Genomic DNA, 27243 nt, shown 5'->3' with positions numbered 1-27243 from the left:
CCCTGTCACTTTTTGATGCTTATATTGTGTTTTAAATCCATTTATCATCACTTTATTTCACGTTATTGCTCTTTTTGCCCTCTTTTCCCCCCGCGCACGTGTCTTTCCTCGCACCGCCCCTGCTCCTTGTCACTTCCTGACTCTGAGGAAGGGGCGTGGCCGTGACTCTGAGGAAGGGGCGTGGCCTCGCGCTCGCGCCTCTCTGTGTGTGAGCCCGACCTCGTGAACGCGCCTCCCAAACAGCCTCGATGAAGTTTGCGCGAACATGGCGGACTTCCTGCCGTCCCGATCGGTCTTAAAAGTTTGTCTACCCGTGTGCCTGCTCAACAGCGGCGAGGTGGAGCAGATCCGCAAGTCCAAGGCCATCGACCGATGCCTGTCCCGGGAGAAAACGTACGTGAAGCGGCTGGTGAAGATCCTGCTGCTCGGCGCGGGCGAGAGCGGCAAGTCCACCTTCCTCAAGCAAATGCGCATCATTCACGGGGAAGATTTCGACCAAAACGCCCGAGAGGAGTTCAGAGGGACGATATTCAGCAACGTGATTAAAGGTAAACGAGCTAAACGTGCGGGAATCGTGCGGGGAAAGTGTTTTTAGGAGGTAAAAGTGCCGCGACACGGAGGCCCGCAGCCGTTGGTAAAGTTTGCACATCTGTTGGACTGGCGCGTGCATAAACACGGCGGCACACCCAAAAGACACGGCTCCCCCTCAGAACACCGTCCTGTGGGCCAAACACAGCCTCTGCCCCGGCCTGTGGACACGGGGACCGGCCCGGGGGTGGCTCAAGGCCGTGTGAGCGGGGGGACAGCGGGGAACATGTGGGGAAAGTACCGGGAACGTGCGAGCTAAAGGTGCTAAGCCGGAGCTTTGTGTCCGACCTCGGCTACAGCAGCAGAGCAGAGCGGGGCTGGAGCGGCTCAGGCTGGACCCGGGGCTCAGGCTGGACCCGGGGCTAGCACCGGGCTAGTCCAGGGTTTAGACCTACTTTAGGTCTACTTTAGGTCTGGTTTAGTTCAAGTAGGCCTAATTTTAGGGTTAGTTTTAGTTTAGTTCCACTTTAGACCTGGTTTAGTCCTAGTTTAGTCCAGGTTTAGTACTGTTTTAGTCCAGTTTTACTATTGCAGTTAGACTTGGTTCTACTTTAGACATGGTTTAGTCCTGGTTTAATTCAAGTAGGCCTAATTTTAGGGTTAGTTTTAGTTTAGTTCTGCTTTAGACCTGGTTAGTCCTAGTTTAGTATTGTTTTAGTCCAGCTTTACTATTGCAGTTAGACTTGGTTCTACTTTAGACCTGGTTTAGTCCTAGTTTAGTTTCAGTAGGCCTAATTAAGTCATATGGGTTTAGTTCCAATTTAGTCCTAGATTAGTTCTGCTTTAGACCTGGTTTAGTCCTAGTTTAGCACTGTTTTAGTCCAGGTTTACTATTGCAGTTAGACTTAGTTCTGTTTTAGACCTGGTTTAGTCCTGGTTTAGTTCTACATTAGCCTTGGTTTAGTCCTAGTTTAGTTTGAGTAGGCCTAATTGAGTCATATGGGTTTAGTTCCAATTTAGTCCTAGATTAGTTCTACTGTAGACCTGGTGCTAGTCCTGGTTTACTCCTTGTTTAGTTGAAGTAGGCCTGATTTTAGGTTTACTTCTAGATTAGTTCTGCTTTAGTCCTAGTTTAGTCCTTGTTTAGTCCTGTTTAATCCAGTTGTACTATTGCAGTTAGCCTTAGTTCTGCTTTAGCTCCTGTTTACTCCTAGTTTAGTCTTAGTTTAGTTCAAGTAGGCCTCATTTTAGTCTTAGCTCTAGATTAGTTCTAGTTTAGTTCTAGATTAGTTCTACTTTAGACCTTGTTTCGTCCTGGTTTAGTTCTACTTTAAACCTGATTTAGTACTAGTTTAGTTTGAGTAGCCCTAATTGAGTCACATGGGTTTAGTTCTAGTTCTAGTTTAGTTCTAGTTTAGTTCTAGTTTAGTTCTAGTTTAGTTCTAGTTTAGTTCTAGTTTAGTTCTAGTTTAGTTCTGCTTTGAACCTGGTTTAATTTAAGTAGACCTATTGTAGTCCTAAGTTTAGCTTTAGTTTAGTCCTGGTTTATTATTGCAGTTAGACCTGGTTGAGTTCTAGTTTAGTCCTAGTTTTGTTCTCATGTAGGCATGTTAATAGACCTGGTTTAGTTCAAGTAGCCCTACTTTCAGGTTTAGTTTTTGTTTAGTCGTGGTTTATGATGGTACAGGCTGCAGTTCTGCTGTAGACCTGGTTTAGTTCTACATTACTCCTACTTTAGTCCCGGTTTAGTTTAAGTAGACCTATTGTAGTCCTTAATTTAGCTTTAGTTTAGTCCTGGATTAGTTTTATTTTAGTCCTGGTTTATTATTGCTATTATTGTTTATTATTATTCTACATTAAACCTACTTTAGTCCTGGTTTTGCTCAGGTAGACTTAATTTAGTCCTATGTTTAGTTTTAGTTTAGGCCTGATTTAGTCGTAGTTTAGAATTATTTTAGTCCTGGTTTATTATTGCAATTAAGGCCTGGTTTAGTTCTACTTTAGGCCTGTTTTAGTTCAACTTAAGTTGTTTTAGTTTGTGTTTAGTTCATATAGGCCTTATTTAGTACTGCTTTAGAACGGTTTAGCCTAGTTTCAGCATAGTCCAGTTTTACCTCTGCTTTAGACCTAAATTTGACCTTATTCATAGTCCTGTCCGCTTGGTTCACTTCTTTTTTAATTCCTGGTTTAGTCCTGGTTTAGTCCTGGTTTAGTCCTGGTTTAGTCCTGGTTTAGTCCTGGTTTAGTCCTGGTTTAGTCCCGGTTTAGCTCTAATCTCAATGTCAGTCATTTTCAAATGGAGATTCCAAAATTGCTCAGCCTTGATGTAAAATAGTTAAAATGACACTGGTCTCTCCTTTAGCCTTGAGTTAGCTTTAGCATTAGCATTAGCTGAGTTTATTCCTGACTCAGTATTAGACTGGTTTAAGCAATGGTTTACTTCTGTTTTTTGTGGTTTAGTTTGACGTTTATGCTAAATTTAAGTGTTTTGGGGGAGACTCTCTGCTCTCCTGGTTTAGTGTCATATTTTCATAAGTCGTCGTTGCTTTTGTCAAAACTCAAAACACACTTAAGACGAGTGAACGCGGCCGGGCACGAGGGGTTCTCAATCTGCGGTACAGTCTGTTTTTTTTGTAAATTGTACAATTGGAGTCGAACGATGTTAACTAAAATGACCATTCAAGCTTTTGCGTACGAAAAGTGGACTGTAAAATTATCTCTGGGGCAGACTGACAGAAGCGAGGCTGCCGATCTGCGCCATCAGCCCCTCCACCAGTAACTCACTCGCACACCACATTCACACTAAATAATGTGGGTGAAGTGTCTTGCTCAAGAACACAGTGGCAGTGTTCTCTGTTTGGTCTGAGTGGGAGTTGAATCTTTTGACCTTAGGGTTGGACGAATGCCAAAATGGAGTCCTGACTGATCCAATTATTTTTTAGATATTTTAAATTGTTGTTGTGATCTCATAGTGGGCGGAGCTTGGTACGTTTAAAGAGGGAGTATTATGCAAACTTGACTTTTCTGAGCTTTCTACCATTTTTTAATGTTGTTTCGTCATCAAAAACCTGCCTGAATGACGTCTAAATCATCTTCAGGCGTGTTTGAGTAATCTAGCGATCTCTTCAAACCTTCCTCATGGTTAACAGTACGATTCTGTCCAACGCTCCGCCCACAGCCCTACGTCACCCACGCTCCCGCACGACCCGCATAAATACACAAAGGCAGGATACAAAACGATACGCTACAACTTCACAAACCTGGTGTGATGTGCAGGAGTTTCATTAGTGCGATGCAGCTGATTGTGTTGTGATTGTGCTCTGAAGGGGGAGGGGCTTAGCACGGAGAGCAAAGAGATGAGAGACTCAGAGCGTCAAAAACGAAAGTGAAACTTATAAAACATGTCAATACACTGTTGTGGGTGAAGTTATTTTGAAAACAATAAAAGGAAATATGGTGATTTAAATGTTATGTGCTCCTCTAATGCCCCAAAGCAGTAAATACCTCCTCTTTAATACCCCAGAGAAGTAAATACCTCCTCTTTAATACCCCAGAGAAGTAAATACCTCCTCTTTAATACCCCAGAGAAGTAAATACCTCCTCTTTAATACCCCAGAGAAGTAAATACCTCCTCTTTAATACCCCAGAGAAGTAAATACCTCCTCTTTAATACCCCAGAGAAGTAAATACCTCCTCTTTAATACCCCAGAGAAGTAAATACCCCCTCTTTAATACCCCAGAGCAGTAAATACCCCCTCTTTAATTGTTTGTGCTGTGAAATCTTTATACCAGTTCGTCTTTCGTTCTGTGGTGTCATTGGATACTCCGCCTCACATGCAAACGACGACTTCCCTTTAGTCATTTAGGCTCGTCTTTTGAGGAATTATCTCATGTGGTTCCTCATGTCAGAGATTTAATAGTTTGAAGTAAATGTCCCTGTGTGTGTGTGTCAGATGCCCTCCCTCTGTGTGTGTGTCAGATGCCCTCCCTGCGTCTCCTCGGGGTCATATTCTGTGCAAAAAGCTGCTGAAAACATGCGATTCTTGGATTAGTTTAAAGTTGATCTCGGATATAAATGTGCAAATCTAATCGTCGCGCTTGTTTAGTTAGCACTGATGAGTTAGCTTTAGCAGCGGCCGGTTAAACATTTGACCTCTGAACTGAACCTGGATTTTAAAACAAAACAAAAATCCTTAATTCCATCCTTAATTCTTCCTGTTGATGTTAGAGGGAGTATTATGCAAAATCGATTTTTAGATGTCACCCATGCATGTTATAAAATGGTAGAAAGCTCTGTAAAGTCAATTTTGCGTATTACTCCCTCTTTAAACTTGCCAAGCACCGCCCACTGTGAGATCATAACAACATTTTAAAAACAAACGGATCAGCCAGGACTCCATTTTGGCATTTGTCCAATCTAGCGATCTCTCCTGAGCCCGATTCAAACCCTTCTTACAATTCTGTACATGGCTCCGCCCACAATCCTACATCACCCACGCTCCCACAGGACAGTTCTCCATAAATATACGATATGTACTAGCAGTTACTACCCCAAAGAAGCCAAATATCCTCTTAAAGTTTTTTTTTTTTTCCCTAAATGTGTCCACTCATCTCTAACCTAAACCGTCCCAAATGTTTGTAAACTTGTTCGACTCTGGTCTAGAAGAATGAGAAAAATGTGACTGCACGACAAACACAGACATTTTCAGGCGTTTTTAAACCAAACACGTGGCTCGTCCGGTCCCTAAACTTTTTTTTTTTTTTAAACCTTGCCAAACTTGGGCAATGGATGAATTTTAAACACGATCACAATTATTGCAAAAATGGTGTAATGATTGAGAAAAAAACGTGCACGATTCAAGCAGCTTTTCTGATGGGCGGGTCAGCAGCCACTTTGTTTCCATGGTGATGTTATATCTTTGTTTCCACGGAGACAATAACGTGCCATGTTTTTCAAAGTCTCCTGAATCCACAGTTTCACTTTTTTCCTTTGTCAAACTAATTACAACATCGAATGACCCGTGAAATAATGTAACCTCACGGATTTTCTGTTTATACAGCGACCTGGTGTAAACGTACAGCCTCCTCTTAGCTGCACGTTTCTTCTGTTTCCGTTTTTTACCCATGAGTCTGTCCTCAGCATGGACTGTTTATATAAATAGGAACGCGGTGGCTAGCAGGTTAGCTATGTCCAATAGGAAGTGAGCATGGACGCGCTCCCGGCTCCATCGACATCACTTTACTTTGAAGAAACATGTCCCCTCTTTCTGTACCTGCTGCTGTCAGACTCATTTCGGTCTTAAATGTTCAGATTAACCCGCTCTACGTGATCCTGGGGTTTCGCTATTGTGTCTGTAAATCAAAATATGAACATTAATAACAAACAAATCAGGTGCTTTTCTTTCCCTGAGGTCTCTCCCGCTAGCGTTAGCAACAGGTCTGATTGACAGCGTCGCTAAATGCCCGCTCCGTCCTAAACCAGCAGTGCGGACGGGAAATGGGCGTTGCCTTCAGCCTCGCTCCGGATCAGCTCTTTGGCGGCTATGATACTCGCGGTCGTAGAAATCTGCTCTAAATTGGCCGCTATAACCGCTCGCCTCGATGAGCTTCGTTTGACTGGAGCCGAACGCTGCGGGAGACGTCACATTCGCTTAGTCCACTCCTCAGGTTTGTCTTTTCGAACAAACTGGGAATAACACACAAATACAGACTAAATAACACACAAATACAGACTAAATAACACACAAATACAGACTAAATAACACACAAATACAGACTAAATAACACACAAATACAGACTAAATAACACACAAACACAGACTAAATAACACATAAATACAGACTAAATAACACATAAACACAGACTAAATAACACACAAATACAGACTAAATAACACACAAATACAGACTAAATAACACACAAACACAGACTAAATAACACACAAACACAGACTAAATAACACACAAACACAGACTAAATAACACACACAGACTAAATAACACACAAATACAGACTAAATAACACACAAACACAGACTAAATAACATGCACACACAAACTGGGGCAGTACTGAACTAAATAATTGGAGACTCTTGTGAGGCTCATTCTGCTTTCTGATTGGATAATTGACAAAAAAATAATTATAACATAAGAATAAATCGGCATTACAGTTGTTATTGATAAAAGTTGTATTTGATTTGACCGTGTTTACCTCGTATCTGTGGATCTGGGTTACATACATCTCTGTTAAACCACTCCCACTGGTGGCACGATACTAAAATTTCAACCTCTGTTTTGATACTAAGGAATAAACTTGATATGCAATACCGATTCCGATACTACAATGATAATTTAAAAACACTTGTGTACTAGTTTATGTGTCTTATACTTGTTCAGATACAGCTCAAGATCATTGTAAAGATATTCAGGAAAGGTTCATTTCTGTCCTGTGAATGTGACTTTTTTTGCGTCGTTAACAGCTCAAATCAGTATCTAGTTTCGATACTAGTTTTGGTATCGGTTAGTATCTGATTTTCGATGCGTTTGGGAGCCGTAGTGCGTCGGTGGATCTATGTTCTCGTGTTTAACCCTCTCTTCTCCTCCGCAGGTGTCCGTGTGCTGGTGGACGCCCGGGAGAAGCTGCACATTCCGTGGGGAGACTTGAGTAACCAGAAACACGGCCAGCTCCTGATGTCGTTCGATACGCGCTCGGCTAAAGTCGCCAGCGGGCAGCTCGAGGGCGGCATCTTCCTGCAGTACCTGCCCTCCATCAGAGCGCTGTGGGCCGACCCGGGCATCCAGCACGCCTACGACCGCCGCAGGGAGTTTCAGCTGGTGAGAGGGTCAACCAATTGATGCTTTGCAAGTGATGTGACGCTGGGGGTGTGCTACCTGTGTGTTTAAGGTGGAATGTTTAGCAGTTACCGTGGAGACAGAAGGCGCACATTAGCAAAGCTGTCAAAAGTCTGAAAACAAAAAAAATGGATTTAAACGGCACATTTTCAGGAGCGTGTGATGAATCTGAGCGTTCATGGTCCTGTTTAGGAGTTTGATTTTCAACAAAACGGTGATAAGGACTAACTGAAACTGTTGGCTAATGCTAGCTAGCTTGTGGCTGTAATGTTATGTGACAGGGACTTATTGTTTTAGTTGGAGACAGGTGAGAATCCTCAGGTGTCTGCAGATGTGTCAACCTCGTTTATGGTAAATATCTCCGCGCCAGTTTTTGTTCCATGTGGATAGGCCCAGTAAAGTTCAGCGTCTTCTGTCACTATAAATAAAAGTGACAATTTTTTCACAATTTCAGACTGAGGTGCGATTATTCAACCCCAAAGACGTGATCGTTGTCATTTGAAAGAGCTTTAAGTCACAATATTAATATGACAAGTCTGTGGAGCCGATCCCAAACAAATAAATGAGTTGGATCAACCTTTGTGGATCATAAACGGTGAATCTCTCATTGTCATACAGACCCCAACATCATAAAAGTCTAGAGCAGATACATGTCCCTGCATTTTAGGCTTGACTGCTCAGAAAATTCCTGTTTTCACCTACCCCCTATCCCCACCCACTGCTCTGTACTTACTTTCGATTATTTAAAAAAATTCAGACAATGAATCAAACACAAAAGGTTGGTCAAATAGCCATGTAAAAGGATGGGAGGGCATCCGACACGACACACAGGGGGATTTGTGGCGGTTATTATTGTAATCTTAAAATGAATCAGAGTTTTATAAATGAAAGTGTGAGGTGAGCACTTTCTGTTCACAGCTCCAAAAAAAACAATCTCTACAGCGTCTGAAGTTTCAGTGACTTTTAACCTAAATACAAGCTTCAAATGGACAGAGACATAAGGTTAATACAGAATTTTAAACAGTTTCTTTGGCACTAGGACCAGGGGGCACTAGGACCAGGGGGCACTAGGACCAGGGGGCGCTAGGACCAGGGGGAGGCACTAGGACCTGGGGGAGGCACTAGGACCTGGGGGAGGCACTAGGACCGGGGGGAGGCACTAGGACCGGGGGGGGGGGGGACCAGGACCGGGGGGGGGGGGCCAGGACTGGGGGGGACCAGGACCGGGGGGGGGGTCAAAATAAGTTCACTGTGTACTCTCTGCATCGAATTAGAAAGTGTTTTACTGTCCAATAATCAGGAAGTGTACGTTAGCATGCTTGCAAAACTGCGCTGATCTGTGAAAGTTGTAAAAATCGCTTATAAACTCATCATGGTGATTAATGAGGACGTTCAGAATGCATCAGGTAAATGAGGAATAACTTAAAATAAAATGAACAGTTTTTCATGTTTTTAAAGGTCGATATTACACGAAGTTTTGTTTATTATTAGTCTGTCTACATCTCCAAAGCTCAAAATGCTCTGTGCCACCTCGTGATGTCATGAAGTGGTAGTTTTAACAGCTACTTTTTTTTTAATCTTTTGTTCAGTAGAGAGAGTAGAGTTCAAGGACTGAAATGATCCAAATGATTCTAGTGAAGGTGTGTGGAGTTTAAAAACGCAGCGGAGCACTTCCTGTATCACCACATGATGACATCACAAGGTGGAACAGAGTGTTTTCCGTTTGAGAGAAGAAGAACTCGGCCTAAATCTGCAGCGTTTGTGTGTTAAACATGTGTGAATGAAACAAAAACACAACTCCAGGTCTGTTTGAGATGAGGAAACATTAATTTAGTAGAGTAATGTGGGCCCTTTAATACAGTAAAAATCAGGTACCGCTCCTTTAAGTTCATATCAGTCCCTCTTAAGCCTAAAGCCGCTGTGAATGGAGTTTTGTTTGAGGAAAAGGGAAAATGTGATCGTGTTAAGAATGTTGATCTGTTAAACGGCTTTGGTGCAGAAAACAGACGCTAATATGGAGTCTGTAGATCTGTGCAATTAAATAAATGTAATCAGGCTTCAGTCATGTCCATAGACTGTTTGTTTAAATGGACATAGCTAACATGCTAGGCGCCGCTTTCCAAACAGGAAGTGACCATCAGCTCCATCAACTCTGGCTCCAATTCACTTTACGTTGAAAAACTGTTGCCCCCCTCTCTCTGTAACAGCTTTTATTTCACTATTTTGATTGACAGCTTAGCTAAGTGCGCTCTGCTAAACCAGCGGTGTGAGCGGGAAGGGGCGTTAACTTCAACACCCTCGCTCTGGATTGGCTCTTTGGTTGCTATGATACTCGCGGTCGTAACTACAATTATGATACTCGGCTCCAGATTAGCCGTTTTAACCTGTGGCCTCGATGAGCTTCATTTGACTGGAGCTGAACTCTGTGGGCGACGTCACACTCACTCAGACCACGTTTATACGCTCTGTGGTCAGATCTAATGGGCTGTGATGAGTTTGGGCGTGTTTAATGGAGTATCAAGTTTACAGCCAATCGCCCTGGTTCAGTCCCTGGTTCAGTCCCTGGTTCAGTCCCTGGTTCAGTCCCTGGTTCAGTCCCTCGTTCAGTCCCTCGTTCAGTCCCTCGTTCAGTCCCTGGTTCAGTCCCTCGTTCAGTCCCTCGTTCAGTCCTTATTTCCGCTCTCTCAAATGTTTACTAACTAAAACCATCTTGACTCAGTTCCACCAGTTTGATTCATGCAACAAAAGCGTAAATGGAAATCACCTTTTTATTACTTTTACCACAGAGTCTCTAGTTCAGCCCACATCAGTCGTGAAACATGAAAGTGAAACTATGATTGTTCTAAGTTCACAAAAAAAATGCTATTAAGCCGTTTTGATTCCAGCAATAATGGAACTAATAATGACTGAGCAACCGCCACTTGTTAGAAATCTGTAGTTGGTCGAGTCCCGGCTCTCGAGTCCCGGCTCTCGAGTCCCGGCTCTCGAGTCCCGGCTCTCGAGTCCCGGCTCTCGAGTCCCGGCTCTCGAGTCCCGGCTCTCGAGTCCCGGCTCTCGAGTCCCGGCTCTCGAGTCCCGGCTCTCGAGTCCCGGCTCTCGAGTCCCGGCTCTCGAGTCCCGGCTCTCGAGTCCCGGCTCTCGAGTCCCGGCTCTCTAAGGATTAAAATGAGACAACAGCAGAAACGTTATATATTTTGGTATTGATCCGTAGTCTGAAAACATTATCTTTAACTTTATCTAAAACTTTATCACTTTATCTGAGTCTGAAAACTCATGATTCATAAGTTGAATCTGTTTTTTTTCACTGTTTCCTTGTACTTTTTTCTGCATAAATAGTTGTTTTCGGATGAACTCCCCCTGCAGGTGTGGTCTGGAGTGCAGTTTGAGTCAAATACATAGAGGCCTAGTCCAACAAGAATTTATTTCATTGACTGCAGGCCACCTGGTTTAGTCCTGGTTTAGTCCTGGTTTAGTCCTGGTTTAGTCCCTGGTTTAGTCCCTGGTTTAGTCCCTGGTTTAGTCCCTGGTTTAGTCCCTGGTTCAGTCCTGGTTCAGTCCTGGTTTAGTCCCTGGTTTAGTCCCTGTTTTAGTCCCTGTTTTAGTCCCTGTTTTAGTCCCTGTTTTAGTCCCTGTTTTAGTCCCGGTTCAGTCCCGGTTCAGTCCCGGTTCAGTCCTGGTTTCTCTCAAATGTTGACTTAAATCCAGTTCGACTCAGTTTGTTTCATTCAGAAAACAAAAGTGTAAATGGAAATCACCTTTTACTTTTACCACAGTCTAGAGTTCAGCCCACGTCAATCAGAAATGTGAAACTGAAACTACTTTGATTGTTCCAAGTTCATAAAAAAAAAAACAATTAAGCAGTAACAGCAGTAGTCATAGTAGTAGTAGTAGTATTAGTAGTATACAAAAGTGTGGTAGTGGCAGTTGTAGTTTATATGGAAACTTCTTTTTTTTTAATGAAAACTAAATAATTTGCATAATGTGCAGGGGGATTATGTAAATTGACCCTTTAATCCTGGTGCTTTGAATCAGTCGCTGTATTTACTGTTGTGTGGGAGGTGTGTCGACAAAATGAACAGCTGTTTTTATTATCCTGATAACTTTATTTCAAACATGTACAATCCCTCTGTTCAGATTGTTTGGAAATAAAAGAGGCCCCAAAATTCTTCGTTCATCCCACGTGTCCTGGAAATTCTGGAAAACCTGGAAAATAATTGTTTTCTAGACTCGGAAAACACATGGAAATTGAGGAAAAAAAGGCAGAATATTGTGTAAAGTATATATTCTGACCTTGAACATTTCTCCACACTTTAACTTGAAATCTAATAAAACAGGAAAGCAGAGACTTATACTGCCACCTATAGGAGCAGTTGGGTTTTTACCGCCTCTAAATTTCACCAAAACGCAGGAAATTACACGTCTTTTGTAGAAAATGTCTTTGGAGAGGACTTCGGAGACTGTTTATATTGTGTGGATGTCTCTCTACAGCACTAGACTCAAACACCTGAACATGTTTTTGTGATTTACAAATGAAAATACAGCGCGTTTACCTTGATGTGTGATTTATTTCAATAATCATGGACTTAAGGCGTAAGGATTTAGGCCTGGATCACATCTTTAACTGTAAAAACTGTATAAAAAAGCGGTGATCTGTTTGTAGACGCTGTGATTACGTAACTAAAAAGTCCTGGAAAAATCCTGGAAAATGATTTGAAGCGACGCGTGTGAGCCCCCGAGCGAGAATATAACTGTATAAATCATAATGCACTTGAGGGCACGTCTCACATCTGCTTCTTCCTGTATCGATCAATCGCACGGTTATTTCCTCGAAGCAGCGGTGGTTCATCATCTCCTCAGAATTAGGTGACCTGATTGCACTATGGATGTTTACAAATCAATCCGTTTATCTGCTGTAGAGATTAGTTTTTGTGTTGTCCACTTTACAGATTTCAAAGTTTTCATGTAACTTCACGAAAAAAAAAAAACAGAGCGAAAAGGACAAAAACCTTTTTAAAGTGCCAGTTTTCAAACACTTTAAAAACAGGATTAATTAAAAAAATGTCCCAAGTTTAAACAGACCAAATAATTCATGTTTTTTTTTTTTTTTTTAAGTATGTCATTATTTAAGCAACAAACTAAACCTGTTATTTCACGTTTGACTGAAGGAAATGTGCCCCTAATTATAGAACCACCCTGTATTGTCGAAGCAAACTCAAAAAGTACAAAATAATTAAAAGCGTTTGTCACCACATGGCAGAAAACGTTGAGTTTTAATTTGAGTTTCATCTGCCGTGTGGTGAAAAAGGCTTGTATATATTTAGTACTTTTTGCATATCTGTTTTTTTCCTCGTGCAGAATTGTTCGTTTGCTGCTCTTCAGTGTAGGGACCAGTCTCAAATATAAACTCTGCACATCCGCGTACGACTTTTGCCCCTAAAGTTTCACTCTGTGTTGTTTTTAGTGCGTTTCCCCTCGTTTATAGTGTAAGAAACTGTCATAAACTCAAAGTACAAACGTCTCAACTGGCAATACAATACCAGCTGAGATGTAATATAATGTAAAGTCATACCGGAAATAACTATTCAAATATCATAATGGAAATAACTATTCAAATGTAAAGATTATTCAACCATTTTCAGCAGGAAAATGAGAAAGAAACGACTGTAATGTGACTAAGACGTCCACTTTAACTGTACTGTGCCGTGTTAAACATATGGACCTGCCTCCTGCCCCTCCCTTTGGAAACATGATCCACGTGCACTCTCCTCATCCTCGTGTGCACGCCCCCCCCCCCCTCGTGCACACGCCCCCCTCGTGCACGTGCACACTGGTTTTTCAGGTCAGGGCAGATTTTAAAAGATCAAAAGGTGAAGACACAAGTTCACAGTAAAAGGACTTTTATACCACAGCGACATAAAGGACCCGGTTGAGTCCTGGTTGAGTCCTGGTTGAGTCCTGGTTGAGTCCTGGTTGAGTCCTGGTTGAGTCCTGGTTGAGTCCTGGTTGAGTCCTGGTTGAGTCCTGGTTGAGTCCTGGTTGAGTCCTGGTTGAGTCCTGGTTGAGTCCTGGTTGAGTCCTGGTTCTGATCTGTTATATATGATTGAGTTCTTGTGGTGTTAGACCTGGTTTTGTCCAGGGTTTGAGTAAATCTGGGTTGGACCTGGTTTAGTCCTGGGTCCATCCTGGTTTAGACCTGGTTTGGGCCTGTTTTAGTCCTGTTTTAGATCTAGGTTAGTCTTGTTTTTGTCCTGGGATGGCTGTGGTTTAGACCTGGTTCAGTCTTTGTTTAGACCTGGTTGAGTTCTGTTTTAGTTCTTTCTTGAGCCTCATTTTGTTCAACATTTCTTCTTATTCTTATTAAATGCTAAATTTTACATCATTATAGAAGTCGTCGCCTCAGTGTTGATCTGTGGTTTTCTGAAGTATTTAGTTTCGGACACATTTGAACCGCGGAATTCTTCAGGCTCTTTGAGGGTCGTGTCCAGACCTGCTCCAAAACTCCACTAGAAAAGTTTAGGAAAGGGACTAGAACCAGGACTGGTCTAGTCCCTCTGGTCTGGTCCCTCTGGTCTAGACACTTCATCCGTGTGTGCAAAAGGTTTAGTAATCAATTAATCACACAAGGGCATCTGACACACAGGGGCACAGGAGCATGGGAGGGCATCTGACACACAGGGACACAGGAGCATGGGAGGGCATCTGACACACAGGGACACAGGAGCATGGGAGGGCATCTGACTTGTTTTCTGATCTTGTTTGTTTCTTTTCAGGGCGAGTCGGTGAAATATTTCTTGGATAATCTGGATAAGCTGGGAGAGCCGGTGAGTTACAACACGTCTGAGCCACGGCCGAGGACTGGGCCGAGGACTGGGCCGAGGACTGGGCCGAGGACTGGGCCGAGGACTGGGCCGAGGACTGGGCCGAGGACTGGGCCGAGGACTGGGCCGAGGACTGGGCCGAGGACTGAAACTGGTCTTAACTGGGTCTACACTGGACTTAACTCAGGATCAAATTTAGAGCTATATTGAGCTGGACCTGGACTTGGCCCCGGACTTGGCCCCGGACTTGGCCCCGGACTTGGCCCCGGACTTGGCCCCGGACTTGGCCCCGGACTTGGCCCCGGACTTGGCCCCGGACTTGGCCCCGGACTTGGCCCCGGACTTGGCCCCGGACTTGGCCCCGGACTTGGCCCCGGACTTGGCCCCGGACTTGGCCGTAGCCTTGTTGTTGTAGTAGATACTTGTCTGGACGCTGTTGGACTGTAGCTTTCAGACGCAGCAGTGAAACGTGATCCGGGCGTTAACGGTCGATCAGACTGAAGCCTACACGGGAATCAAGATGGATCCTGGAAAGTCTGACGGAGCTGAAGGAAAATGAGCCCGGAGCAGGGCTCAAATGGGACTAATCCGATTCTGGAGTTTGTGAAGAATACACATAATGTTTAGATCAATATTAAGGACTGACAGTTATCGGTTATGTAACTGTAATAAAGTGAAAATATCACTCCTGCATCTTCTGCTCCTCTGCCCCTCTCCTCTGACCCTCTGCTCCTCTCCTCTCCTCTGCTCCTCTCCTCTCCTCTGCTCCTCTCCTCTGCTCCTCTGCCCCTCTCCTCTGCTCCTCTCCTCTGACCCTCTCCTCTGCTCTTCTGCTCCTCTCCTCTGCTCCTCTGACCCTCTCTGCTCCTCTCCTCTGCCCCTCTCCTCTGCTCCGCTCCTCTGCCCCTCTCCTCTGCCTTTCTCCTCTGCTCCTCTCCTCCGCTCCTCTGCCCCTCTCCTCTGCTCCTCTCCTCTGCTCCTCTGTCCCTCTCCTCTGCTCCTCTCCTCTGCTTCTCTGACCCTCTCCTCTGCTCCTCTCCTCTGCTCCTCTGTCCCTCTCCTCTGCTCCTCTCCTCTGCTCCTCTGTCCCTCTCCTCTGCTCCTCTCCTCTGCTCCTCTCCTCTGCTCCTATCCTCTGCTCCTCTCCTCCTCTCCTCTGCATCACCACAGCAGTTTCACACAGAATAAGCCCCGTGGAGACAGAGGGACCTTTAAATCCCAAACTGGACGTGATATTATCTTTATAATTGAAGGTTGTGTCCATTAAAATGTCACTCGTTAAATGTCCCTAACGCGTTTCTCTCCTCTGGTCAGAACTACCTTCCGAGCCAGCAGGACATCTTGTTGGCACGTAAACCCACCAAAGGCATTCACGAGTACGACTTCGAGATCAAGAACGTGCCTTTCAAAATGGTGGACGTGGGGGGTCAAAGGTCGGAGCGGCGGCGCTGGTTTGAATGTTTCGACTCTGTCACTTCCATCTTGTTTTTGGTCTCCTCCTCCGAATATGACCAGGTAATATTTAAATGACACAAGAATCAGTAAATTTTATTCATTTTTCCCATAGACACGACCGAGTTTTAAAGCATTATGTGGTAACTAATGACAGCAAGACCTTTTATTTTATTACATTTTGCAGAATCTTGAGTTTTAAATGTGCTTTTTGGACTTAAAACAACCCAGTTATTTATATTAGTGTAGCACGTAGCTGCTTAGCCTCCTCTTTGAACTCTTAATATTTGAATTTTTTGAAAAGTCGTGGGGAAAACTTTATGGAAAATTGACTTTGGACTTTGAAGTGGGCGGGACTGTGCAGCTCCATCGAGTCTTGGGAGAGCAGTGTACAGACCTGTGTCGACAGAAAATGATAAAAACAGTTTTGCTCTAAAGAAATGACATTTAGTACAATTTATGAAGCCTGTAGTTCTGTTTTGTCTTTTGAGATGAGTAATGCAGGAGAAAAAGCACTTTTTTCAGGAAGTGCTACCAAAAAATGAGTCCCAGTCAAAAGCAGATTTCCCCATTTCTCCACGTGCGTGTTTTATTACGTCATGATAACATATGACCGTAAATGTCATCGCAGAGATTGAACTTAAAGATGTATTTGTCAAAAGCTTCAGTCTCTGTTCAATTCTGTAACTGAACTAAAGTTGTAGGAGTGAAGACGTTTCTCTGCTTCTTCAGTTCTGGTCAGGAAACTGCTGGACACTGTTTTGTATCTGAAGGGAGGAGCAAACTACAGTGAAACTAACACATCTGTTTGTTTACTCTGTTGAACTACACTAAATATGAGCTGTTTTTTGCGTAATCGTTCCGGCCCCTAATGTGAAGTGCTTTGGATTAGCGGTGAATTGAGTTTGCCGTCCATGATCCATAGTAAAATAAAGAGATTACAGAGACAGTCCTGAGTTAAAGTCCAGCCCTGAGCCCGATCCGTCCGCACGCGTCTCTGTCCTAAGGGTTTTTCTTATCAGGAGCCAGTGTTTTATCAGAGCGAAACTGATATCACCATGAGCTTTACGAGGCTCACACAGCAGCACGAGGACAGTGTTTGTTCTACTGTGTGTGTGGGTTTAAGCTGCGTCTGTGGCCACATCCGCCCCGCTGCAGTCTGCTCCAGAGTGTAGGCTGAAGGTCTGTGTCGTCTTTATACAGGGGACAGTCTGCTCAAGTACTCATCAAGTACTCTTTACTAGGCCTGTCACAATAAATACTACATCCACTTATCAGTACATCAGTGTTTCCTCTGCCATTAGACCGTCGGGGCGCGCCGCCAACAGGGCCCCCGCCACGTCAGGCTCATTATGCGGCGCTAATCATCGTCAAAAGGAGCTTCTTTACCAAATCTGTTCCGCCGCTCCGTGAGAAATTACTGTATTCATAGAAACTCGCTCCGTATCCTCAAACTTTGCCTGTCTAATCCAGTGCTGCGGCATTCCCAGTGATTCCGGGTTTTGCGCTACGCCGTAGTCGGCTCCAATCCCAGGCAGCGGCCGCCGTGGGAGCAGCGTTACTTCTCCAGCAACACGACAGATGAAAACACTGTCCCAGCTCAGGAGGGAGTTAGACTAGAGTTTGTAGTGGCAATAAAATACACACTAATACAGAAAAATGTATGTAAAAAAGTACATTTCGGACTATAAGCCGCGTTTTTCCCCCACGCTTTGAACCCTGCGGCCGATACAACAGCGCGGCTTATTTATAGAATTTTACCGGATAACGGCCACCGGGGGGCGCTCTAGCTGTAAACGTAAAAGTGAGACAGACGTGGGGAAAGATTATGCTCTGAAGAATTCACTAGTTTTGATTTTGAACTGTCATTTTGCGAAAAACACACGAAGAAATGGACACGATGCAGTTTTTAAGATAAAGAAGGAAATAGAGCCACTGCACGTGAGCTCGGCATCAATGAATCCAACTCGGGCAACGTAAAAAGACGACAAAAGGAAATAAAAGCAGAGGCTCATGTTGGTACAGTTTTATTTTCTAAACTTGCAGGTATATTCACCCCGTGTTGATGTCGTGTCGGTGCCAATTTTCACGCACAGTTTAAACAACGTGCACCGTCTTTCTGTGTAAATATCTCATGTTACAATATGAAAACCTGCGGCTTATATTCAGGTGCGGCTTATATATGGACAAAATTGATTTTCTTTTCAAATTTAGCTGGTGCGACTTATATTCAGGTACGCTCTATAGTCCAAAATTTACGGTAGTTTAAATACGTCTTTTATAGTTGTTTTAGATATCAAGCCGTCTATTAATTATTTACTTTGCTTAATATCCTTATAGACTTTAGTTGTAGTTGTTTTTTAAGTTATGGTTCATAGTTAAAACAAACAAGTGTTTTTTTCCTGCTTGAAATAACACATTTATTATTAACTGCACCTCAGTATTTCCCCTAAACACAAACATTTCACAGATGACAGGGCAAGTGAAAATGTCCCTAGAATATTTATTTCACATGTAACAAAAGCTGTGATAAAACGGTGAGTTGTGCTGCTGCTTCAGTCAGAACTTCAACAGAAATAACTTTTAGGTCATAACTTGAATTAAAATCAGTTTACTGCAAATGATCAAAGCCTCAGTATGAAATTAAACAAACGATCGGCTCATTTCATTAAAACTTCTCCGTGTTTATGAAGTGTTTTTCAGCCATTTCATTCTTATAAACCATTTTAATATTACAGTAAGATAAAAGACAATTATAAATCTATATAATCTGTTTAATTCAGAGGTCTGTATTTGTCTCTACACCAGTAAACCTCGGGGAAACACTTAATACATGGCAGATGGAACGTTTATTTTTGTGGGTTAGTATTGATCGCGGGGCTTTTTCTTTGCACTGATGGGAAAATTGCGGTTATTTTTCTGTTATACGACGATATTGGAGCTGAGTCATTACAGAGGCAGAAGCTCTAACTGACAAACTGACGAATAAAGTGTTTCATTCCGCTGTTAATATTATCGTTTATCATCTGCGTTTACCTCAGCAGCATTTCACACCTACTTTTGACCAAGATCCCGGGTCTGATCTGCTCCTTAAATGGGGGCGTATTGACTTTTGACCGTGTTCTGACAGTGTTCCCTCGTCTTTATCGTTCTCAGAGTTAGATTTCAGTCGGTTCGTGCTTGTTGTTTCGAGTGTCCTGTCTTGTCCTACATTTGAATCTTGAGACTGTGATGTTCAGAAAGTCAGACTCTGGGGTCGCACAAAGTTCAAAATGGTCTTTTTTTTTTAGTTTTCAACAATAAAAATCTGCTTCTTACAGTGAAGTCTGTCAGTTCTGTAGGTTTGAACAGGAAGTGAGCGAGTCATTTTGGATCAATATTACAGTTTACAACAACAAAACGTAAAAGATCTACACATGTGATAGTTCAATACTAAATATCTGGCATCTGTGTGGAGTTTGCATGTTCTCCCTGTGTCTGGGTCTGGGCTTTGATCAACACAAAACATGCAAATTATGTCAAATCCTCCAGCTAAGGCAGTCGTGGACAAGATCAGCTTTCTTTATTTTTTATTATTTGTCAGGGACCATGTACAAATTCATTCATCTTAGAAAAGAAAAGATGATTTGTGCCAGATTTAGCTACTCCTGCTTTCCGTGTGCAGTCCCTGTGCAGGTGAACACACATTAAAAGACACATTTCAGTACGATTACATTATAAAACTAACAGTTCATCAGTGACATTAGCAGTAAAATACAATAAATGTCCCCACGTCCAGTACAGTCTGTTTCCTTCAGTCCAAACCAATTAAAAAAAATCGATTATGTGCAGATTTTTATTGTGAATACAGAACAATACAAATCAACTAGACTGATGTGACACATTTGATGATCTAAAATGCACTTTAAGAGAAGCTTAAGATCTGGAGATGGATCCCACTCAGACTGTACAGTGGTCCCTCATTTATCGCAGAGATCACGTTCTAGAAATAACCCGCAATAGGCAAAATCTGCGAAGTATCAGCTTTATTTTTAGTTATTTTCTATGTTTTTGTCTGTAAAACCCCTCACCACACACTTTATACACTTTTCTCACACAGGCGTTAACATTTTCTCACATTTCTCTCTCGTTTAAACTCTCTCAAAGTTCAAACCTTCGTAGGCGCCTTTGTCGGTGCAGAACGTTTCATCGACATTGTGGGTTTTGTCGGTGGAGAAAACAAATTGCAAACACACAGCACTTCAGAGTCACACTGCGATCCAACGTTTATGTAAATTTGTCTGAACACATTCTGTACTGTGTTATTTTTAACCCCGCCCCTTCTGTCTCAGGTGTTGATGGAGGACCGTCAGACCAACCGCCTTCGAGAATCGCTGAACATTTTCGAGACGATCGTCAACAACCGCGTCTTTGTCAACGTCTCCATCATCCTCTTCCTCAACAAGACGGATCTGCTGGAGGAGAAGGTGAAGCTCGTGCCCCTAAAGGACTATTTCCCAGAATACAACGGGCCCGAGCACAGCCTGCCCGATGTCCAGAGCTTCATGGTGGACTGTTTCAGAGCCAAACGCCGCGATGCCACCCAGAAACCACTGTACCACCACTTCACCACCGCCATCAACACCGAAAACATCCGCCTCGTGTTCAGAGACGTCAAGGACACGATTCTGCACGATAATCTCAAACAACTCATGTTGCAATGACCGGCGGGGGCCAGCAGGGGCAGCAGAGAGGCGGTAGAGAAAAAGGGGGTGTGGCAGGTGAGGAGAGAGAGGAGGAGGGAGGTCAGGGGTCAATGAGAGAGAGGGGGAGGAGTTTGTGTGGTTGGTTTTATAAAGTTAGTAGGCTCAAATGGATAATGGACTGTGAAAGAATAAGACCAGGTCTAAACCGGGTCTGAACTGGGTCTGATCCAGGTCTAAACCAGGACTAAACTAGGGCTAAACCAGGTCTAAACCAGGTCTAAACCAGGTCATGGAGATTCAATAAAAGACATTACTACCTAAATATGTTCATTTCAATTTAGTAAAAATGCTTTTAGCCTGTTTGAGCAACTAGAAGTGGGTCTAAACCAGGTCTAAACTGGATCTGAACCGGGTCTAAACTGGGTCTAAGCTGGGTGTAAATTGAGTCTAAACCGAGGCTTAATTTCATCCATGAAATTGGTCAGTGAAGAATTATTATATTTATTTAAACCTGAAAGAGAAAAGGAAATTACTGGATATAATGAGAGTTTTTTGAAAAGTCTCGTCTTTGTAAAGGCAGATATTTTCACTGTGCTCGTCCAGTGCTGTCATTTCGACGTCGTTGTTGTTGAAACTTGTAAAACCAAGTGATGAAAAGATGATGCAGATTCTAGTTTAGCAAAATGACAGAGGTCTAGGGCTCGAGGCCGGGACCAGGACTAGACCCGGACTAGACTCGGTTACAGTTGCAGACTCGGTGCCTAAACGTCGCCTACTTAACTTTATAACTGAATCATTTTGAAAAACCACACAAACGCGTCCCTCTCTCCATTGACCTCTACTGAAACTCTCCTCTGGCTTTTTGGAGCTTTGCCTTTGCCTTCCTACAGGATCCTTTTGGGGACAAACCAGGCCGTTTATAACAGACTTGAGACCAGCCCGATGAATAACTCCATGTTTTTATGTAGTTTTTACTTAGCTTAACAGGGGCTAAACTCACAAGCAACAGAGTGAACCAGGAGCCAGCGCTGAACGAAACTAAATAATGGCATTTTAAACAGGAAATTACAATATTTTACAGGTTTACGTAAAGACTTTTTCAGCTTTCTACAGTGTTATAGCGTTGTTCCCTCATCAAAAACATGTCTGAAGAGATTTTACAGCCATCCATGCATGTTTGAGTCATCTAGCGATCTCTCCCAGGGCCTATTCGAAGCCTCTTTACGGTCAAATGTAAGACGTCAGTACAAGGCTCCGCCCACAAGCCTACATCACCCACAACAATTCTCCATAAATATACAAAAACATTACACGTAACTGTACACAACAACTCAAAGTTTAAACTTGACCACAGCGCTGGCTCCTCGTTTTGGAAAAAAAAAAAAAAAGGATTGAAATTATTTATAATAGTCTTAAATGAGCAGTTTATAACCACTAATTCTCCCTTAACGCTCATGTCCTGTAGAAGAGACAGCTGGGTTTCCTTCACTGCCGTTTGTGGATCATTACGACTTAAAGGGCCTTAAACTGCCATTTTCTGATCGATGTTAGAACGTTTCCTCATCGCAAACACACACCTGGAGCTGTGTTTTGTTAAGTTTTGATGATTTCAGCCTTTATTTCAGCTCAACCACTGCCTTTTACCTTTTTGTTTGGTAGAGAAAACGTGAAAACTACCGCTTCATGACATCATAAAGTGGATCAGAGCATTTTGAGCTTTAGAGATGTGAACACGCATAATAAAGTCGCTCAAACGTGTGCGAATGGGACAAAACGCAGCTCCAGGTCTGTTTTTTGAGGAGGAAACATCATAACTTCGTATTATTTGTGTAATATAGGACCTTTTTAAATAATATTTTTAATTAACTGTCATGTACAAATGCCTTAAGACGAGTCCAGTCGGCCATTTTGACGTCGACGAGCCTTAGTCCTTACGCACTATACGAGTTCTCATTAGAAAGTCGGTTCATTTCAGTCTTTGTCAGTTGTTCTGGACGTGTTTAAATTGTGAGCTCTGAACAGAATCCTTTTATTAACACGTAAACGTAATCGCGATCTCAAAGCTTGGACGCAAAATCTCATCGGGATGTTTTTCACGCATCGTTAAGCCACGTTTTTATTCACTGCAAACGCCTCACGTTGAATCTACGAGCCTTAAAAATATGTTCCATTTGAAGTTGATGTTCTCATGTTAATACACAAAATAACGCACCAAAGTTTGCCTTAAAATGCCTTATCTTTCAATTAAAATATGCAACAATTTAGAGAATAAACGGACAATTTTACAGCTTTTCACCCTTTTAACAAAATCAAACTGAAATCTAAATCTCAACAAAAAAAGGACCAAACTTGTAGCTTTGTAACTTTGGCTCGAAGTCACGAAGCCACTACTAAACCAGGACTAAACCAGGACTAAACCAGGACTAAACCAGGACTAAACCAGGACTAAACCAGGACTAAACCAGGACTAAACCAGGACTTAAACCAGTCCCAGCCAGCACCAGAATGTAAACTCAGATTTAACCAGGACTAAACCAGGACTAAACGTAAAAAAAAAAGTAAAGTAAATCCGAGTCTAAACTAATTCTTAACCCAAACCGAACCAGAACCTGAGACTAAACAAGAACCAAACTGAGACTAAACCAGGTCTGAACCCAGTCCCAGCCAGCACCAGAATGTAAACAGTGACTTGACTAGGACTAAACCAGGACTAAACTTGGATAAAATCAAGTTTAAAGTGGACTAAGGACTGGACTCATTCCCAACCAGTATCTAGACAACCAGAGGATAAACTTGGGCTAAACTTGGGCTAAACTTGGGCTAAACTTGGGCTAAACTTGGGCTAAACTTGGGCTAAACTTGGGCTAAACTTGGGCTAAACTTGGGCTAAACTTGGGCTAAACTTGGGCTAAACTTGGGCTAAACTTGGGCTAAACTTGGACTAAACTTGGACTAAACTTGGACTAAACTTGGACTAAATCAAGTTTAAAGTAGACCCGGGACTATACTAAGGACTGGACCGGGGACTGGACAGGTATCTAGACAAACAGGGTCTAAACTAGGACTAAACCAGGACTAAACTAGAATCTTGCTACAACTTCTTCAGTCCTAAACCTTTAACCTACAGCCACTTCGTCCTCTATAATCCAAATTTTAGTTTCAAATCTTACATTTTCAGATATTCACCTGAAACCCAGCTGTCCTTTCTGACGCTCCCTCACGCCTTTGTACCGTTTATATTAATATCACTTTTATTTAACCACGTTTTGTGCAGAACCACTGTTAGCTGTGCCATAATTTCAGTTATCTCTCAGGGTTGACTCCACTTATTCGTAATTAATATTTTAGTGTTTTCTTGTTCATAATTCGACTTTTAGCTGTGATACCGGCCCCACAGCTCGTCTCTGAAATCGGCTGGTACTTTGGCATTCACCCGAAACTTTGCCCCCTTTAAAAATATTGTTTTGTTTTTTTTTCCTGATTTTTAGCGTCTTTTTAAAGGGACACTCCCAGTTTTTGCCTTAATAATGAATGTCTGTTTATAGATGTACAGATTGTAGATTGAAAAATACTGTATCCAGCAAAAGTTTTGGCGAAATCTTTTGGTCACGTTTATACCAAGCATTACGGTACTAAGTGATTTACGGTTTGTTTTTGCAAAAATTTAATTCTTTCAGCAATTTTCATTCATTTTTTACAATATTTTCCTTGGCGTTCATTGACAAAACTTTAAATAATCTGCATTTTTTGCCATATTTTCTTAAAAATCCTTAAAGAGGCGGCATTAGGTATATTTTTTAATCTTTCTTCCATGTTCTAACATTGTCCCCCTCATCAAAAACACGCCTGAAGAGGTTTTAAATGTCATCCATGCATGTTTGAGTCATCTAGCGATCTCTCCCAGACCCTATTCAAACCCTCCTTACGGTTAGCAGTACGATTCTGTACAAGGCTCCGCCCACAAGCCTCCATCAGTCTAATCCCCCGTCTTTAACTTGTCTAAACTCTCCAAAACTCAAACGATTTTTCTAATTTTTTTCATTCAACCAACAAAAATGACACATTTTTGTTTTGATTTTAAAATGTTCGTCATATTTCTTTTCTTTAATTGTGATTTTGAAGGTTGAGGGTTAAATTCTTCACAAACAGCCTTAAAGAAACTGCTCGTTAGTCTTGTATCCAAATAGAAACAATGCACCAGGGAGGGCATCCAGCTTAAAATCTATACCAACGTCACTAGATCTGCTCTTTATTTTAGTGATTCCAGATCTAAACCAGACTGCTTATATGTAAATCTTACTCAAACTAGTCGCCATAGTTTTAATGACTTTTGTGAATATAATTTCCCTGTTTTAATGTCGCCGTAATGCTTGGTCTAAACGGGCAGGTTAAATCTTGTGCTGAATTCTTGAAACAAAATGTCTTCCACTGTATCGTGTCACGTCATAGGCCAACGTTTAACCACTTTTAGCCTGAACGCAAATCACGTTTAAAAGAATCCCTGAGTGTTTGGTCAAATTTAAGCTGAGAGATGCAAGAAAAAATGTAGTTTGTTATGGTAAAGACTTACAAGGGCTAAACCGGGGCTAAACCGGGACCAAAGTCCAGTCAAAAGTAGGATCAAGGACTAAACTAGTTCTCAATCTAGTCCAAACCAGTGCAGTAACCAACTAACCAAGAACTAAACCAGGTCTAAACAAGGACCAAACTGGGACTAAACAGGTCTTAACCCAGTCCAAGCCAGTACCAGGATGTAAACTTGGACTTAACTAGGACCAAACCAGGTCTAAACTAGTTCACAACACAGTTCAAACCAGTCAAGTCCCATAACCAGGGACTACACGAGATCTTAACCAGGTCTGAACTCGGATAAAATCAAGTCTACAGGAAACTGGGGACCCGGACCAGACGGACCCGGACCAGACGGACCCGGACCAGACGGACCCGGACCAGACGGACCCGGACCAGACGGACCCGGACCAGACGGACCCGGACCAGACGGACCGGGGACTAGACCCATTCCCAAACTGTATCTAGACCAGGACTAAACTAGGACTAAACAAGTTCTTACCACAATTTTAAACAGAACTGTGCCGGAAACTCACCAGAATCTTGGACCAAACCAGGTCTACTCAATGAAACCTTCTGCCTTTAAAAGATAAATTCACTTTTTAGAAATCTCCTCGTTTTAATTTGGCCAAACACGGTCCCGTTTGAGGTCAGGACTGTTCCCTTCACAATAAAAGCCTCTCTTGTACATACTGTAGCTGTTGGCGGTGTAAATACCAGGGTTATCGCTTATGTAAATGGTTGTAGAAATGGCATATTATTTCCGTCTTTTTTGTTTTTCTTGAATCATTTTTTGTTTTTTTTCCCAATGAAAATAATCATCGCTGTAGATTTATTTTTATGTAATTTTCGTTTTCAAACACTCTTATTTTGAAATTCATTCCTGTGTCAAACTCATGCCACTGTAACCTATCAATAAATACACTTTTCTAATGAGCCAGTCGTCCCGGAGTCGTTGATTTCATTTTTTATTTTCATGCTCTTTGCCATAAAAAGTTTTTCCACCTCACAATTTACACACCTGAAGTTGTATTTGGAGTGATTCATGTTTGACTCATCTTTAATCGTTTACTTTCAACACACCATTTGGACGATCAATCCCTGTTTTCACCACCATCGGTACACGCCCACCGTTACTGCCAAGTGTGAGGTGCAGCTGTCAAACCAGGCGCGGGGTAATAATGGACTCAGACTTAAACAGACACATCAAATCAGTGTTTTTGTTTAGCTGCATGTGACCGAAAGGTGTTTTATTCTGCACTTTTCTCTTTTAATGTTACTTTTATGCTGATTATTTATGTTTTTCTTATTCTATAAAACACTTGGAATTACTTTGTGTACAAACTGTGCTATAGAAATAAACCTGCCTCACCTTATCAAGTGATTTTAGATCAATATCGTGGTTTAAAATGTGTAAATTATAACATAATGATCCACGAGTGTCAGGTTATAATAGAGCAGACATAAGTCATACTGTGGGACACTTGTAAAAGGACAAAACACACGGGTCTAGAGGTGGAAATTGTGAAATATTTTGTCCGTGGATTTCTGAATGAAAATTTAAGTGCTCAAAATGATGTGTAAATCAGGAGGCTGATAAATAGGCCTGACCTTTTATAACATATGACTTCACAACCAAACAAACTACACCGAAATAAATCAATACAAGTACAGCAATATTGGACCCGAACCAATCCAAGTCCAGTTTTGCTCATTTTCAGTTTAAATTATCAGCCTGTTTGCATCCCTGAACTACTAACTTTGACATTTCACTATAATAAGCATTTAAACACCCAAATAATCATATCATTTTAACATATTTAAGCACATTTACGTTACACACTCTCACCAGATATTCTTCATTCAGACGAGATTCCCAGCGGCCTACTTAGACAAGAGAAATCGCATTTAATTATCAATACACTTTACAAATCTTTAAACACTTATTACTAAACCCATTTGTCACCAGTCACTTAAATTCTTATGGAATTATTCCCACTATTTATGCGTTACCTTTTATCAATTTAACTAATTCGCGTTTGAAATCTCTCTGCAGTAAATAATCTCTGGTTCCCGTCTCTATGGCAACGGCTCCCTTTGCACATGCGCACTCCGTTCACCCTTTCAACGTTAGCAGGACAGACTCGTACAAACCCCAAATATAACTGTTAAAATCCGCTATTTTTACCTACGAAAAACATGTTTAAGTCAGTTTTATCGTCTGATAGTTTTATGAAATAACATTAAATCCTGTTAATTCAGTTAACTGTCGTGTAAACGGGCGAAATAGTTGAATTTTATCCGTATTTTCGTTCAGGCAGTGTTAGCGCAGCCTCAAG

At 42.2% G+C, this 27243-nt stretch overlaps 1 protein-coding gene across 1 annotated transcript; it reads left to right on the top strand.

The window, feature by feature from the left end:
• The first annotated feature begins 186 nt into the window (after positions 1–186).
• Positions 187–25840, top strand: LOC117386978 (guanine nucleotide-binding protein subunit alpha-13-like). The gene is made up of 5 exons (XM_033984365.2): positions 187–548; positions 7136–7362; positions 14151–14201; positions 15513–15713; positions 19982–25840. The coding sequence occupies exons 1-5, from the start codon at positions 266–268 to the stop codon at positions 20351–20353; spliced, it is 1134 nt and encodes a 377-aa protein (XP_033840256.1). The 5' UTR covers positions 187–265; the 3' UTR covers positions 20354–25840.
• Positions 25841–27243: the final 1403 nt, after the last annotated feature.

This window comes from Periophthalmus magnuspinnatus, chromosome 19 (genome assembly GCF_009829125.3).
Source record: "Periophthalmus magnuspinnatus isolate fPerMag1 chromosome 19, fPerMag1.2.pri, whole genome shotgun sequence".
NCBI classification, from domain to species: Eukaryota; Metazoa; Chordata; class Actinopteri; order Gobiiformes; family Gobiidae; genus Periophthalmus; species Periophthalmus magnuspinnatus.
Note: the sequence above shows the minus strand (reverse complement) of the source record. Positions and strands in the feature narration are given on the sequence as shown.